Source organism: Crocodylus porosus, unplaced genomic scaffold, assembly GCF_001723895.1.
Source record: "Crocodylus porosus isolate Cpor-Errol unplaced genomic scaffold, CroPor_comp1, whole genome shotgun sequence".
NCBI lineage: Eukaryota > Metazoa > Chordata > Crocodylia > Crocodylidae > Crocodylus > Crocodylus porosus.
In genome coordinates this window covers 19,849,313-19,867,024 of record NW_017728925.1, presented here as the reverse complement: position 1 = coordinate 19,867,024, position 17,712 = coordinate 19,849,313, and the positions used below count along the sequence as shown (strand labels likewise).

The window sequence follows — 17,712 nt, the reverse complement described above, 5'->3', positions numbered from 1 at the left end:
CTATAGTGTGATGTTTGCAAACGTCCATTTTCCTTTCACCCTGCCAAACCTTTACTCATCGTCTACATGACTTCCTAGAAGTTCAGTGTTTTCAGAAGCTATTTTGGCTTCCAAAACAGGACTGAATCAAACCATTTTTGTTTTTTAAAAAAAAAAAAAAAGTCAAACCACATTTCCATTTTCTGTCATCTGTCACACAAATTTAAAACTCAATGAGTATTACACTTGTGAATGAGGTCCTAATCAGCTGACAGTATATAGACATAAGTGGCAAAACAGACCATTTAAATAATTCTCACTCAATTAAGTGTATATCCAAATAATATTGCTAAAATACACCCTATTAGCCACTTTTAATAATATTTCCTCTCTCAGGTCATACCACTTTCACACTCCATAACCTGACGCAGAGTAAGCCACTATGAAACTGAAAAAGGAAAAACATCTACCATTTACAGACTCACAGATGTATAGGTATGTGATGGAGGTGTTAGTAAATACCCTTGAAGTCATGCAAAATCTAAGGGCTTCAAAAGTTTAGGCAGATCAATGAGCTATAAGCAATTAATGGAATTCATAGAATCAGAAGGCGCATTTTCTGTATGTGCTGTTCTTTTCTCTACCCTTCTATGCATGCTCATTTAGTTTTTTCTTTCAAAAAAGGGATCAGTCTCCAACAGCATCTCTGGAACATTTGAATATGCTTTTTCTGTTACCCTCAAAAAGGACAGCTAACACAATCTTTTCTATTTTCTAAAAAGTGATAAAAGGGATTTCTTTAAAAATAATTCTCTGCAGTTGTGAGTTCTCATTTTCTCCTTTCCCTCTATAAATACTTACAGATCATGAACAAAATCACCTCAAACTTTTCTTTAAGCTAAATAGACTGCATTTCTTCAATATTTTGCTGTCAAGACTTCCAGGACTTAAGTCATTCGCATGGTTTTCTGTTGTATACTTTCCAATCTGTCGTCATATTTTTGAAGTGTGGAGTCCAGAACTGGAAATATTCCAGTAATGGTCTCATTAATTCTGTATGCAGCAGTAACACCTACCTAGTTCTATGGCTCCAGTGATTACACTCACTTTCTCAACCATGCCAAAGTTCATGTTAGCTGCTTATCTACCATAACCTGAAATTCTTTTTCAAGTGACCTCTTTCCAGAATACAGTGCCCCCGCTTAAGCATAACCTATCTTCTTGGTTCCTAGATGTATGATCTAGTATTTAGCTGTATTAAAATGCATAGTATTCAAGGAAGCATAGTTTGTAGTGCAAACCAGGCAGCTCACTAGAAGTGACCATCCTTATTTGCCAGTGTATTAACTTTCCAGTCATCTGCAAACTTTGTTAACAACAATCGTTGTTTGAGAAAGTGAAAGGTATTAGGCTACGAACTGCAGGACCTCTCTCGTTTTTTAACCAGAAAGTCAGGCAGTGCTTATTCCGATGCTTTAACTGAGCCTTCCTTCTAGCCAGTTACCTGTGCCAAGCAAACTGAAGAACTCATCAGGAATGCTAATCAAGACTCCAAAGACCCTATTTTCCAGTAACCTTGCTTTACTGGCACTACATGCCATCCTTTATTCAGTAATGGTTACTAACTGTATCCTGCTTTTGTCTTTACATGATTTTATCTGGGATCAACGTTAATCTAACTGGTTTGTTTTACAACTGGAAAAAGACTAATGTCTGGGACTCCACCAGTATCCCAATACTGTTAAATAGCAACATCAATGCTCAGAATGCTCTTTAGTTAATTTTAAAATGTTTTCAACATAACTATTTGACCATGGTGGGTTTAACTTTACTAGATGTAGATTTTACATCTTCACACTTCTTTTAACATTTACCTGAATTTAATGACTGCTGATTTATAGTCACTGTTATCAAATCGCCCTCATTTTCCACTTGTTATACATTTTCATGTATTGCCCCTTTTATTACCTTTCCTAACTAGGATGTTCTTTTAGCCAATCAAGCTTTCCTATGCAATTACAGAATTGGGATTTTTGGACACTTAGTGAAGTTTGCTTATGCCCCATCAAATTGTTATTCAGATTCTTAACTCTTTCTTTGCAGTCTTTCCTAGTGCTCATAGGCGTTTTCAGCTTCAGGATGCTGATCATCTTAAAGTCTCCAATCTATGCCATGTTTTCTCACATACAACATGCATCTAGTCCTGCCAAAAACATCCCTCCTACGCACCCCAAATTGGGGTGAGTGTATTAAGCAAGTAAGCTATTTTCTTTGCTCAAAGATGCATGCCTCGAAATACTGTTCATGCCATGTGGCTGTCAAGAGAGTTGCTTGCCACTTGTGTTTGGTTTAGAAAGCTGAAGAAGCACAGTCCTGTGTTGACTCTCTTTCAGATGTAGCTATTGGCTAAGTATTGTATGCTTGTGCATGTAGCAGAAAGTGAGCTGCTGGCAGTATCCTGAAAAAGTGCTTTTTCCACATCATACGCCTTATTTACAGGTACTTATACAAAGTACTATTTAAAGCAAAGAAGTAACCGTCTTGCTACTGCCATTGTAAGAGTCCTCCCAGTGTCCAGGAAGTGTGGCATCCCAGGAGACAGTCTGCCATACTGGGGAGTTCCTGCTACCTCACCATACTGTCCACTGGGAGCCACACTTTCTGGACACTCTATGATCCCAGGAGCACTAACTCCATGTCATACTGTCAGCCATGACTCTGGAAATATCTTTTTCTCCATGTTCTGCCTTCCAAAAATAACGTGCATATTTTTTTGGTGCATCGCCACCACCTGTGCTTGGGCTATCCAAACACTTAGCTCAGGGGTCAGTTACCTCTGTCTGTTGGAAAAAGGTATAACATCAAATTACCAAATGGAATATACTATTATATTAGAAAATTATTATGTAATTTTTAGAAACTCAAAAGGAAGTTTTGATTAGTAGGTGCATAGGTATCCCAGCATATTAAGCAATTAAAATGTATTTAAAGAAGGTCAACATTTGCCAACTATTAATGCACAAACTTCTAGGGGTGCACTGATACAGATTTTTGGGGTGGATACCAGTATCTGATTTTTAAGGAGGCACATTAGCTGAAGCCGATCCAACTTCCAGTACAGCATGGACAACCGTGTGCAGCTGGTAAGTCTGTTGTGGTGGAAGGGGATGAGGGGAGGGAAGAGATGGGGGGGCAGATCAAGGTCCCTGTGGTGAGGGAGGAGTGGGGCAGGGGCTGGTGCTGCCCATTTGTGGCAGAGCGGGGGACAGAGCCATGGATCATCTGGGTGGCACTGGGGAGGAGGGGCTGCACAGCTCCTGCTGCTGTGTGCACCCCAGGAGGGGATGGGGGGCTGCACGCCCCTGGATCTACATGGAGTGGGGCAGGCTGGACCGGAGCTGCATTGGGCTGTGTTCAGGGTGGGTGGCAGTGGCAGTGCTGGGAGGAGGGTTACCATAGCCACCTGGTAGCTCCCTCCCAGAGCCACTGCTGCCCACTCCAAGTGCAACCCTGGCCCAAACCCTGCCCCCCACCCCATGCCAGGAAGAGCCTGGCGCAGTCCTGGCCCCAGCCTGCAATTGCAACCCATCCCACTAGTGCAGATCTGGGGGCACATGCCTCACCCCCGCCCTCCCAGGTTGCACAGAGCAGCAGGAGCTGCCACCCCCACCCCCGGCGCACAGCTCTGTCCTGTGCCTGCCCTGCTCAGGCAGTGCTTGCCGCAGTCCCACTCCCTCCCTCACTGGTGGGGAGAGGCATTGATCTGTCCCTTCCCTCCCTTGCCACCACAACAGACTTACCAGCTGCATGGAGCTCTCCAAGCTGTTGGACTGGCTCCTTGTTGCCTACATGTCAACTGGGTTTGTCTTCCTTGCCAATCAAACTCGCAAAAAGTCAAAAGAAGGGAGATTTCCTACAGAGATGTTGCAAGATCTTTCTCCCAAGCCTAACTTCTGTAAAAATACTTCTATTTCATGGTACTGCACCAGCTCTGCACCTCAAGTATAATAGCAATGGCAGTGGCTCCATGCCAGTGGCAATGGGGAACTTCCTGGGGCAGGTGAGATTAATCCTCACCCTCCCAACACAATCTCCCAGTGGGGCTTTACCATACTTGCTAGCTATGCCTCTGTGTGCACAGAGTAGAATGAGTGCCTGACTTAACATCATTTTTCTAGGTCCTATCATCACAGCACACTGCTGACAACTAAATAGCAGATACAAGAGAAAAAAGTTGTATCAACAGAACCAGAACAGACCCTCTCCTGTCTGCAGAGAGATCCACCAGACAGAGTGAATGTCAAACAAATGTCACATGAATTCAGCACGAGTGGCTTGCACTTCAGCAGACATTTCTTACCAGTACCATGTCTAGAGTTTTCAGAGGAACTGAACTCTAATTTACCATGAGAACCTCGTAACAAAACCTTGTTTTTTCAAGGGTCCTCAAGGGCAGGGTCTACCAGGTTTCCCTAGACTGCCAAAGCCTTCAACAGAAAAGCTGACAGCTGTGCAGGAAAGTCAGCATGCTTGTCTGATCTTCCAGAACGAGATTTGGAATGCATCATGAAAAGAAGCTAAGCTCTGCTCATGTGTGTGGGTGTCTTTAAGCATGAGCTTAAGAAACTGAAGTGAAAGACTTTGAATGTAAGTGTCATCTACCTCCCTGGTCTATTCTGGTTATGTTAAGAGGCATCAAGAATGTGCAGGCCCAAGAACTATTGTTCAAGTGTTTATGTACATTCACAAGATTAATGTCTTCATTCACATTTGAAGGCAACAAATTATCTATCTGATCAGTCCATTATACCCCAACACACCACATACATTAACAGTTAGATTAAGAAAACATACCTCTGGCTGTATAGCTTTAAATACTGGCATATCCATTAATGTAATCTGGCTCTGCAACAGTAAGATTAAAAATCATTTAGGGTAAAAAGAAAACTATTACATTTTTCCATCTGCTTGTTACTGGTGGGTGCAGCCTTCCAGAAGGTCCAACTCATGCATTTGGCCAACACTTTCCCCTTGAGCAGATTCACTGCATAATCAGAGAAGTTTTTTGGTGATATTCTGTCCTTCCCTGAAAACCAACAGCTGGTCAGCCCCAGTGTCAGCAGGTTACTGCTCTCTGCAATGCTTCTTACTGAGAAGTTTTGCCCACAAAGGGTTCATTTGCATCTTGTAATGGCCATTATCCAAGGCCAATGCCTATTTTCTCTACTGGCAAGAACTCACCAGTACGAGAAATTTCCTCTCTCATGCTGCTTTACATTTTATGTTTTTAAAAGAAATTGCTCAACTTTAGGAAATGACCTTTACTTGGTTGCACTCCATTTCCCTGGGAATCTAACTGTAACACAGCAATTCTAGCCTCCATTGACTTACAATGCCATGTGTTTATTTCACACACTACTGCCAACAATCAGACCAGACCCTCTGGGCTTGCTTTGATAGCTTTCTCAGTTGAATTATATTAATTCAAGTTACTTGAAATACTTAACAAAGGGAATAGTACATGCTTGAAGTCAATGTAGTGAAAAAGTCATCTGTAACTTACTGGCTATTATTAATTATAGTAAAGATATAATTATCTAGTTCTCTGCTGGGATCAGAACCAGCAGAGATATTTCAGTTGCCACCAGTCCTGTAGATCACAGTATTCGAGTAAAGCAGTATGAGCAGAGCATAAGAGGGCATCAGAGAATGCTTCAAGCTAAGAGGTTTTGTGTTTTAGTTTTAAAAGTTTTCCTGCCCCATGCTTTAAAAAAAATTGCATTTAATAAATGGGATTTGCTTTAGGCATCTTTGCAAATCCCACAGAGGCCCTTTCCACTTTTGTTGTTGAACTTTTATTCATAGTTGTGGATGACATCTCATTTGGTGGTAAGGCAGAAGGAAGAAACCTTGTAATATTTTTTAAGACATCTGGGTGAGAAGACTTGTGACCATCAGAATATTCTTCTACTGAAATTACCAAAACAGATGGAGTTTTGCTAGCATGGAAAAAATGGTGAAATTAATTAACGCTGTCCTGCCACACTGTTCACGGGGCTTGGAACAATTATGCAAATTTGGAGTCCATTTCACTACCCCTCGCTCTTTCACCTTCATGTTTTCTGGCAGACATCGTTAAATACGCAGTTTAAATCTGAAGCAAGCAGCCAAACAATACAAGAGCCATATTGGGCCCTTACTAGCACAGAACTTTTGCTTTCAGTCTGGTACCAAGAACTGACAGTGAGGGTATATGACCTGATGCCCTTTGCCTAGCAAGTCTTCATCCCTTGTTTTTGAGAAATAACTGCTTCTGTAGGAAAGTGGAAAACAGTGCTGGTAGATGTTCACGTAAGAAAAGGCTAGTCAGGACGGCTGTGTCTGCCTCACCGACTGTCATATCCTAAAAGACTGTGGACATTCATCAGCATCTTAAAAACCAGTATAAAATTTTGGAGGAAATCCAAACAACTTTGTAGTTTCTCTTAAACCTCAAAATCCCCAAATGCTGAATCAGCTCAGTGATGAATACTTCAATGTTGAAGCTTTTGGCTCAAAATGTATATGGTCAGAAACTTGCCTCAGAGTGCTGAAAGTTGACTTGCTTAAAAGGTCTTATTCTAAGACAGAAAAAATAAATGTTTTATGCTATTTTTATACCCTGCTAGTCTCAAATATTCCACAAGAATAAATTCAGAAATAACATTTTTACTTACAGCAAACTCCTCAGGAGTTACTTTCAATACGTCAAATACAACTGCATCATAGCTTTTATTGGCATAGTCCGAGCTCCGTCCCTCCAGAGAGTCAGAGCTGCTACTACCCTTCAAAAAGAAAAAAAAATATATAGGAGGGTTATCTGGAAAAAGTATAGATGTCAATGAAAACAAAAAGAGAATTATACCAATGCATAAAAATAACTTTTATAAGAACTGTCCGGCAGATAGACTTCATAAAGAACTGTCGCGTTTTACTGAAAATCTGTTCCTTGAACATATTTAGTCTAATGTGGCTCATGAATATCAGCTGCATATTTTTTCTGTACTTGTATTAAATGAAGGCTAATCAGTACTGGCATTTAGTTCTAAAATGCAGGGGGGGAGAGACTAGGACACCTTTTTTGTAAAAGAATGCAAGTTGCATAAAGTTTTTACCATAAAAAAATTTAAAATTAGCAAATTAGGCAAAAACCATGTCAAATAAAGAGAAATCATCTGGGACTTCTGAGTTCACAATCAATGGGACACCTTTAACTTGGAAACCTAGAAATGCGGGAAAAAGGGGAGAAGTGTCATGTCCAAACATTGCTGCTGCTTTAGAGTCATAGAGAAGTAGGGCTGGAAAGGACCTCCAGAGGTCACATCTAGTCCAAGCCCTTGCCTGAGGCTGGATCAGCCCTCTCTAAACCATCCCAAAGAAACCAAAAACTAAATTTTACATGAGTAATAGCCTATTGACAATCCAAAACTTGTCCCAACCTAAATGCAACCCCAGTACTTATTTATGTCCTGATCATCTGTCATTCACCTCTCAGCTCAATGCTTGGGCTACAATGCCAATGCCTAGCCTACAATGCTTGACAGATGAACCGATTTCTGAATGCCTACACTGTCACCCACTACATCAGCATTTAATCTTCACATTCTTGATTTCAAAGCTCTGCAACAGTTCTGTCTACTCCACCTAGTGAGCTTGTTCCTTCCTGCAATTCATCACTAGCAATAAGCTTACACAAAAAAAGTAATGGTCCCATTCTATTAATTTTTTATTTTAGATGGTACATGTTCACAAGTATAAAATTCCATATTTCAGTTGTCTAGAGACGGGTCATTTGGATGAGCTGGAAAACCAGAAGTTTTGACCCCATCTTTCAATGACTGGTATTTATATTTTTGTGCCTTTCACAAATGCTGTTATAGGGCATCGCCCAACTCTACTACCTTAGAAGGCAATCAAATATTTGCTCCACTTTCCTTGAATGACAAGAGCAGGTTTAAAAGGTCATTTTAGGCAGACATAATAATAGCATTAAGGTTTCTAACACTGCAGACTCAAGTCCCATCTATATCTTTCAGCTTGAAACACAGTAGTCCTCCATGTATACCCTATGTCACTAGACTAGACTTGTTTTATAGTTTACCCACATTGGCATTTCCTAATTATGACAGACAGAAAAACTGAAATGTTCCATTTTGGTCACTTGCCATTTTCATTTCTGCATGTGTTGCACACAGTGGCAGACTGGATGGTTGAGAAGAATCGCTAATAAGCTCTTTGGGATATGGACTATTTTTTTGTATTTGTCAAGTACATTGCCAAGAATCTTGTTTGTTAAAATTCTGCCTGTTCAGGAGATGATGGGAGACAGGCTCATTGGAGACTGTGGTGAAATGCTACTAGAACAATGTGTGTTAACAGGATTACAGTAAACACTACACTTCACAAGAGTCAAAATCCGATTTTTCTATAGAGGAAACCAAGTATTGCAGAAGTCTCAAGGACTAGAGTCTCCTGGTGGCTGATAAAGCAGTCTCAAATTAATCTAAATGTTTGAGTACATTGAATCTACACTGAATCAAAGGGTTATTTTGATTCATAAACTTCTTTATTTCACCTATAAAGATGTGTTAAGTTTTTGTGGCTTCTTCCAACCTCAGGAACCTGGAAATATCATCGTGTACCAGAAGTTCTGATATATACTTTTTATTGATTCCTACTTATTTCAGCCTTACCAAGATGGCAGTGTCTGGAAAAAAACTGTCCACAGAGTTACTGGAATTGATAGTATATTCAAGCCAGTAAGGAAACCAAAAAGGTCAACAACAGAACTGTGAGGTCAACTTTGGGTAGTAACAAACCAGCTCATTTAAATAATCCTGCATCATTAATTACAGGTCTTGAAAAATGCAGTCATTATATTCTACAAAACTGAAAGAGGACAGAGACTAGTGACTATGTACTCTGTGGTTAGAATTTCCACCATGTTCAAAAAAATGGAAGACCCATGCTTATTGCCCTGCATTTGTCTGGCATCTTGTATAATCATCTTATTCAGCAACTACAGTTAATTCAAAAAGTCATTTTAGAAATGGTTATACAACACTATTAGAGGATGGTCTTGTGGTTATAGCACTGTACTAGGAATCAGGAGATCTGCACTGAATTTCAATTCTACCACAAACTTCCTGTGCAACCTTAGGGAAGTTGCTAACATTAATCAATAATAAAATTATTGAATCCTCAAAATGACACAGCACTCAGATGGATGTGAACAGTTTTGGCTTGGCTAGAAGCAGAGGTAAAAACACCTCCAAACAGCTGAAAATGATACAAATCTCACAGGAAGAATCATAAGGTTGGAATGGATCCAGTCTAACTCCCAATTTAGTATTCTTCTCTTTTTTCACTTAAAACTTCACTCTTTAAAAGTAAGGCAGAGACCATTACAGAGTATGTGCATTAGCTGAAATCCTGACAAAGAATTAAGATGCCATCTTCCTTGCCCAATTCAAATACTGCACTGCTGGATAATGAAGAGAGCAACAGCTCCCTAGTCTGCACCATGATTCATTCACTATTAGCAGTGATATCTTACTCTGAACCAAGTGAAAAAGTATAGTTCTACAAATAAGACACTGCCCCAGGACTCAGGAGGATCTAGGTTCTGTCACTTACTCTACTACACATTTCCGGGATGACCAGGGACAAATTGCTTAAGAGCTGCTCTGTGCTGCGGTTCCTCACCTGCAAAATGTGGATAATTCTTCTCTACTTTAGGGGGGAACTTTGGAGATGAATTCATCAACATTTTCAGGAGCATGCAAGTACCAGCATAGGCAGATTTCTTTAGAGTTCACAACCTTCCCAATAGCCAACGTATGCTTGGCCAGAAAAGATGTTCCAGCTGTGGCCACAGCTATATACCAAAGTCCGTGGCTTCAATTGCAACCTGCTGCTAAGAACAATCCATAAGCTGTGATCTACCTGCCCTCTGTCTCCATCACTTTGAGTGATCATCACAAAACTTCATCTGCACCAAGAAAAAAAAAAAAATGGACGATTTTCTGCTTTAAAAAAATCTGCCGACAGTAGCAAAAGTTTTGTTTAAAAAAAAAAGTCCAAGTCTTGTGTATGCAACTATTTCTACTGTTGCTACCATTCATGTAACTGCACTGGTGATGAATTATGCTTTCAATTTTCTTCCAAGTGTAGATGCAGTCCAAAAATCTGGCCTGTGTTTTCTAAAGCTTAATTAGCTTGGATTGGGAAAATGCAAAGACTTCAAGAGATGTGCATCTGTAGAAAAAAAAGTGGTTTCTTTCAAAAGATCTCTAAAGCTGCCTACTGCCTTTTCTTTTTGAAGATAGCAGAAGAGTACACACTTTGGACTCCATAATTGACACTGAGCTAACAGAAGAAAGTCCCCATCTTATTTAATATTTTATCTGCTTTTTAAAGTTAGTTTGTTTTTTACTGCAAGTTGCCCTGAGCCTTTTTTGGGAAGGGTGGACTATAAAATATAGTCCTTTAAGATTCCAAACCTAACAGTATCAATAACCCAAATGTGTGAACTTTCTGAGGATCCAGACAAGGAAATGGCACTGGAAAGCCTCCATCTCAACTGTATCTTTGAATAAAGGCCAGAAATCGCATACCTTTTAGAGCCTGGCCTACTGTCAGAAGAAAAGGAATTCAATAGCCCCGAATGAAAGCAGCTCAGTTTATAAAATGTGACAAAGCAGCATAATTACTACTATGAAATTCAAGTTAATGTAATTGCAGCATGTTCCTTTGAGGATGAACTCTTGAGTCTGATTTCTGGCATGTGAATTTTGGATATTTTGTAGGGCCTTTAACATGATAATACTGAGCAGCTCACTGCTGTGTTTCTCTTAAAGGCTGAAGTAATTACCAGAGGGTATGACAGCCATTCATAATTATAGCAAGCTCTAAAAAAACCCTGCCTTTCTTCAGCCATTTCAAAGAAAAACAAAACTATGAGGTCATTCCAAGAAAACAAAAGGGAAACAATATAACCAGATACAGTGGGTCACCAAGTTTACAGAATTATATCTTAAGAAATGCAAGAGACCGATCACTTCACTCCCTAAAGCAAGGGCATGATTATTCTCAAGGCGCTACAATACAGTGATTGCGATGACACACTTAAGGTTCTGTTCCATTTTGCACAGAGCAGGGAACTCTACTTTATGTGGAAAAACATGCATTAGCTTCACCATTTTACCACACAATTTACCTTGAAAAGCTTAAATTTAAAAATGTAAGATAATCAATTCATTTCTAACTTCTAATAAATTAAAAATTGCCCTAAAATTAAGATTTTGAATCTCATGATTATTCTGGACATGTTAGCTTAATGATTACAAACTGAAGAAAATAAAATAATGACATAATCCTAGAGCTATGTATACATTTTGTTTTATTAGATCCAAAACCAATATGATTATTCCCATTCTACAGCGTTTTACAGGGAAGGTTTTTTTTGACTATTTAGAACAGCAATATAAAATTGTGTTTTGACCAATACTTTTTAAAGTTCTTTCCTGGAAGTATTAAAAATGGATTTTGTTAGTGTCCACTGGCTTCAGCCCGGTGATCTTTTGCATCTTATCTTGGTGGATTTTTTTTTTATTTTATTTTTTTTTAAAAAGAAAAAGCCCCTTTGAAGCCATTCAGTTCACTCCTTAACCAGCTGGATAGAATCATGGAGACCAAGATCTTAAAGTGTTTCTCCTCTCTGATTAAGATTAAATTGTATATAAAAGGAGCCACTGCTATTTAAAAGATTTTATACTTGGCTAAAAGGACCAGCTGGTTTTAAAAGCTTTGCTCTTCAACTTGTAAAACTGGTTCAAAGTTTTTAAATCAAAGTGTTTTTGACAGGAAAAGGGCCTAAAACCAGAATAATTTCTCAAAGCTTACGTTTTAATTTTCAGATGCTCAAAACACATCTAGTGTTTTGAAATTTACTGCTCTTTTGGTTCAGCACAAAACTCATATGTTCAATAGTCTCCACGAAAGGGAAAGAAGCCCAAGGTCTCAAATTCCAAGGTGTGTAGCTCTAGGCAGACTGCCCTGGAAGTCCTGGCTGCACTGGAGCTGGGAGCCCAAGCTAGATGATCTAGCAGGAAACTGGACAATTATTGCAAGTTGCATGACAAGTCCACTTGGCTTCTAGAAAAACTGAATCAAAAATCAAACCATGTCTACACAATATATTGTTTTAGATGAACTGACAAATTCCACTGAAAATGTAGTCACTATTTTTTCCAACCAACTGTTTGGATGGGACTTAGCATTCCCTTATTTGGGCTGTGTAGCTTTTATTCTGAGTTGAAATAAAGGACTTCAGCAAATAAACAAAGACCACTTCAGATCTATCTGCATGTTATAACAACTGTGAAAAGCATGGAAAAAATAATTCTGGATGGGTTGTGAATGTTCAGAATTACAGCATCCAAGCTAAGGTTGCTGTCACAAACCATCCTCTTCCTAAGACATGAATCTGGCAGAAAAGATTTCTATGGAAGTCAAAATAAGCTACAGCTTCTGTTCTGAAGTAGCAGCTAATAATGAAAATAAACATGTTCTTGTACCTCTGGAGTGGCGGAGGTCACCGTCACATTGGCCATGAGGCCATCCCTTTTATACATGCTCTCCCCAAGATGCAGGAATCTCAGCTCAGCCACCACCGGTGACGCAACATGATTGATGGAAAACTCCTGCAAAGCAAATGCATTTATGAAAAAAATCGATTAAAGAGATTTAAATATTCTCCTGTGCAAGGAGTGGTGACTCTACGGGACAGAAAAAGGTCTTCTGAAGGTTGGAAAAAATACAAATTAAAAAGGAGGAGTTCTGAATTTATCATAAAACTACCTCAGTATTTTCTCAAGTCAATACAGAAAATAAGTGTCATATTTTATCATTTGTCTAGATTCAGGTTTTACACAAGGTATACATGCAAGGGTGTCTCTCCAGGGCTGCCAGGACCCATGACTAACATACAAAAACGAAGAACAAAGGAGATACAAAGTAAGAACTGACCAAAATAGCTATATTTCTTGCTTCTACTTTATCACACATCATTTCACCATGAATTATGTGACTCGTGCAGCTTTAAAACCCAGGAGACCTTTGGCAGTTCCCCAATATACACATCCTATACTAAACGACCTGAGCACTCTGTTAATGCCTACTCAGACAGTCCTTGCAGCATCCTGATCAGTGGGAAGATGTATTCCAAAGGACAGATGTATTTTGAGAAGAGGACTCTCCAGAGACGGTCTACCCTTTCCCTCAACAGGTAGATCAAAATCAAGGCCACGTGCAAAGCACAACAGTGGCCAGGAAGCCAAGGTGCTCACAGATTCATAGATCAAAACCAGGAGCAGGCAGTGCAAAAAACACAAAACCCCAAAAATCCCCACAGAGCATTGATAACATATGGTGTCACCATGAGGCACCATTTAGTCAGGGTCTGATGCAGTTTGTTTCCATATGGATCTAAGGTAGTAGTTCTCAACCTTTTGTGGCTTGAGGCACCCCTTGGAAAATGCCAGGTCTTAGTTTTCACTCCTTTTTTTGCCTGCAGGAAAATAAAGAACATTTCTTTCCTACAGCAACGAGCTCAGGAAGGCCACAACTATGGATTTCTATTTGAAATGTCTTGGTTTATCTTGTAAATCGTGTTTGTAAATCTAACAGTGCTAAATTGTGTGGCATCCCACAGCATCCGTGAAAAGATCTCAAGGAACCTGAGGATGCCACGGCACCCTCGTTAAGAATCACTAATCTAAGGGGTAATCCAAATAGCGCACACTGCTTTAATCCTGCTCTCAGGCAACAAAGATGGGGGCAGAGTAGCAAGATTCTCACGCAATATGAACATTTATAATCCCTGGCAAAACACAAACAAGAACAAGACGGCCAACGATCCTGGGCTTTGACAAACTATTCCAAAAGTGCAGAGCTATTCATACCACTCGTGACTTCCAGAGCAAAGGGCGGGCAAAGATGTGACCTGCGACTAGGTACCCATATTAATTAGCATGCTTAACCAGCAGATAATTTTCAACACAGAAAGCTTGGTCTGCTATTCAGAACATAATATTTAAATTGGCTCAACATATACTTTAATATGTTATCACCTGTGTAAGAACTCGATTAGTGTATCAAGTCAATAAATTATATGAAAAATATAAAACAGATTTACAAGATACTTTAAAAAAAATAATCAACCATACAAGCAAGATTTCATGGAAACATGGAATTTAAATTTATACTTCTCTCAGTATTCATAAATGTGGGACCACATTTTATTTAAAAAAAAAATAAGATCAGAGATTTATCAGTCTAGCTGAATAGCGAAGATGCAGAAGTTTCATGTTTTATCATAAATGTGTATAGATGAAAAACATCTTTGTGAACAGTTCTAATTTTAACCTATGCAACAAAGTCAACGTGCTGAAGATTATGTTATAACAAGATTTTGGCACCCTTCACGTGCTTGTTCTGGTACTCCTCAGAAAAAGACTACCAACGTGTACAGCAGAACCATCATCTCATTTGGGGCCTCTCTGCACCGCAGCAATACATTTACAGTAATTCAGTATTGCAATAAAACAGGGATGAACTGTTCACCATGGATAGGTTACAATTTATAATGACACTCTTCATGTTTACCTGCACCACAAAGTGAAACCAACTGCTAATTCAAATTCTGTTCTCAACTGGAATAAAAAAAATCTGCTTTATACAGATAGTCACCAGAGCATCCAGGGCAATCTTGATTCTCACCCAGTAAGTTAACAGCTTGAAAGGGAACTTTCATCAGCGGTAAAACAAAAATAGAATTTTTGCCAAGGTCCTCCATTAAAACATTTTAGACAACACCTTATACTCCTTACTTTCCACTCATTTACTGAAAATACTGTCACTTTAGGCCCTGCAATCACCTATTTAAAACTGCAAGTTTCTACAGGCACAAACCAGATCTGTGGTTTCTACAGATCCAAGAACACTTTTATTCTACAAATAAATTTGCAGAAATGTTAGCAGACAGTTCTGTTGGCAAAACTGAGTGCCCAAAGTTAGAAAAATACCGGAATTCATCTGCTCCTTGTGCTGATGATTTATGTTAGGAACCTACTTAAAAATCACAGTTTTGCAATTTTTGCGGAAACCATGAAAAACAGCATTCTCTGTAAAAAATGGCACTGGCTGCGATTTCCCAGAAGATCAACCAACACCCCCCACATCCCTCCCAAAAACAAAACAACAACTTAATACAAATAAAGTAGTCTCTCCTAAGGGGGGCACCAGTGGTCCTTGCAGCCTGCCTGGGAGGGGGAGGCACCGGACAGTGGGGCGGCAAAGGGCAGCAGGCAAGATGGCAGCTGCCCCCACCTCCCTCTCTGCCAATCAGCACCGAAGGGTGGGGCTGCACAAAGGGCAGCCAGCAGTCAAGATGGTGGCAGCCCCCTCATTCCTCCTCTTCCTCCCAGGGGCTCCCCGTCAATCAGCACTGAGGGGTGGGGCTGGTGCCACAAAAGGACTGAAAAAAAAGGGAGAAAAATCAGCTTTGGGCCACAACCGAGCTGTGGAAATTGCTCTCACCCGGCAAGTTTGGTAGGTCCCTATTTATGTTACATGACTGCAAGAAAGCATACCAGCTTTTCCACAGAAAGGCCCTGCCTCAGTCACTGCACAAATTGCACAGAGGACAGTGAATGAGGCATCTAGTTCAGTATTTCTTTTTTATCTTCAGCCTTTAGAGTCTCCCATACCTTAATTTATGGTACAGTACCAAAATGCTACACTGAGCATGAAATACTGTACATCACTCATCATGACATCATTGTCCAGCACCATGACATTTGAACGCCTCACAAAATTAATTCAAAGCACTTCATGAGAAGTAAGTAGGCACTGTTATCCTAATCTGTAAAAATGAAAACTAAAGACACAGAAATTATGGACCAAACTTCCAAGCCGTCCCTTCCCTTCCCATGGGTCATCGACAGGGCTGGTCACCACAGACATCTTTTCTGCTTGGTCCAATGGAGCAACTCCATCAGCCACGTGGGGCAGAAGCATCTCAGCCTCAGTCATAAGGGGACAGGTGAGAGACACTTGGCCACGGCTTGTGCAGCTATTTACTGATTTGGTTTTGCTGGTCTCAGTTAAGAGGGTAGGGGGCTTGGATTCAAACAGAGAGACAGAGGTTTTAAATTGCATCTTTCCTTTTACAGGATTAGACAGTTAATTGTGGTCTGTAGTTTTGTGACAAGATACAAATGGCATCAATTGCCTCTCTGTTACTTCAACTAAAAGTCCTAGCCTTGGATATTCTAAAGCAGGAAAGAATACAGAAATACGGAGGAGTAAGACCACATGATCTAATGGCCCTTACTGGAATAAATTTCTATGAAACCGCCATCACCAGGAAAGTGCTAGAAAAATAATTCATACCTGAACTATTCCACTGATTGTTTCTGTTATTCATTTGCTCAAGGCATCTTGGAAAGGGAAAAGCCAAACCAAAGATAGGGATAGTTAAGATACTAGCTGGAAAAGCACATATTTAACCAAAACAGAGGCTTGGTGAGAGGTAGACGGACTTCACTGCTTCACATACAAAAGAAAACAGAAGTAAAAATCCTGATCACACCCAAGTCAGCTATACTTTTACCCACTAAAGTGCCTGTAAATAGAATCTCTCTTTCCTAAAAAGTCTTTTTAAACAAATCCTCTCTTTTTCAGACTAAGGCAAAACCACTACAATCAGTGCTGTGACAGCCAGGAACACAGGGAGGACCATATCTATTGCAGAGAATTAGACAAAAAGTGTCTTACCTAGTGTCCTACCTAGTATTTCATTTTCTGGCTTGAGCAGATACTGAAAGCAGATCCCTCAAAAACTTTTACTGTAAAAAAATACACCAAATCCTTTCCATCTCATTCCACTCAACAGATTCTAAAAATGCATATCTGTACCAGCCCCTCCCTCTGGACCATATAAAAATTTCTAGACAAGAGACAAGATGCAGGGTATATGGCCTTATCACCTACCCACATCCCAAATAAAACCTTACTAATTAAAATCTTGTGGATGCATTGGCTGAGTCACAGTTTGTTTTTGCCAAGAGTTTCCATAATTGGAGCCAAGCACACTGCTGTCTAGCTTACTGAAAGGAAGCACTGCCATAACATTACACGTTCCTTTGCTAAGGCCTGGTATACAGTTAAAAAGGTCACCAATTTAGTTAAAATCTGCTTACAAATCAATCTAGTTAAGGCAGTGCAAAATCTAAATATAAAACACAAATTGGTCTTACATAAATTTTGCTTTCACTGGGTGCATCTACATGTTCTGTTACAGTGAGGAAATATACTCTGGCACCATTTGAGCCAGAGTCAGCTGCTCCCGAGCACAATGTCTGCACATGCATCTGGGACCGCAACACTTTGGTTCTGGGTGAAGCAGCCCCAGGTTGGTAGCAGGTTGGGGGAGTGGAGTCACCCCTAGGCATTAGGTGGCAGAAGGGCTGGCTGGGGCGCGAGGGTAATAAAATGCAGTATAAGGCAGCAGGCAACCCCCTACACTTCAGCATCCTCATGGTCCAGCCAGTCCGCATCATTGTTTAGTGTGCATAATTACTCCTCTGTATGACAGTACTTGTCCCCAGTACTACTATCTTATGGTGGAGT

At 40.1% G+C, this 17,712-nt stretch overlaps 1 protein-coding gene across 2 annotated transcripts in view; it reads right to left on the bottom strand.

Annotated features, from left to right (window-relative positions):
- The window catches only part of RALGPS1 (Ral GEF with PH domain and SH3 binding motif 1), a 210,599-nt gene that overhangs the window by 177,547 nt on the left and 15,340 nt on the right, over window positions 1-17,712 (bottom strand). For both annotated transcript variants that reach the window (XM_019541064.1, XM_019541066.1), the window contains exons 3-5: window positions 12,597-12,722; window positions 6,696-6,803; window positions 4,834-4,884 (exon numbers count right to left, since the gene is read on the bottom strand). In XM_019541064.1, coding sequence (XP_019396609.1) covers window positions 4,834-4,884; window positions 6,696-6,803; window positions 12,597-12,653 — 216 coding nt within the window. In that variant the 5' untranslated portion in view covers window positions 12,654-12,722. The remainder of the gene's footprint in view (window positions 1-4,833; window positions 4,885-6,695; window positions 6,804-12,596; window positions 12,723-17,712) is intronic.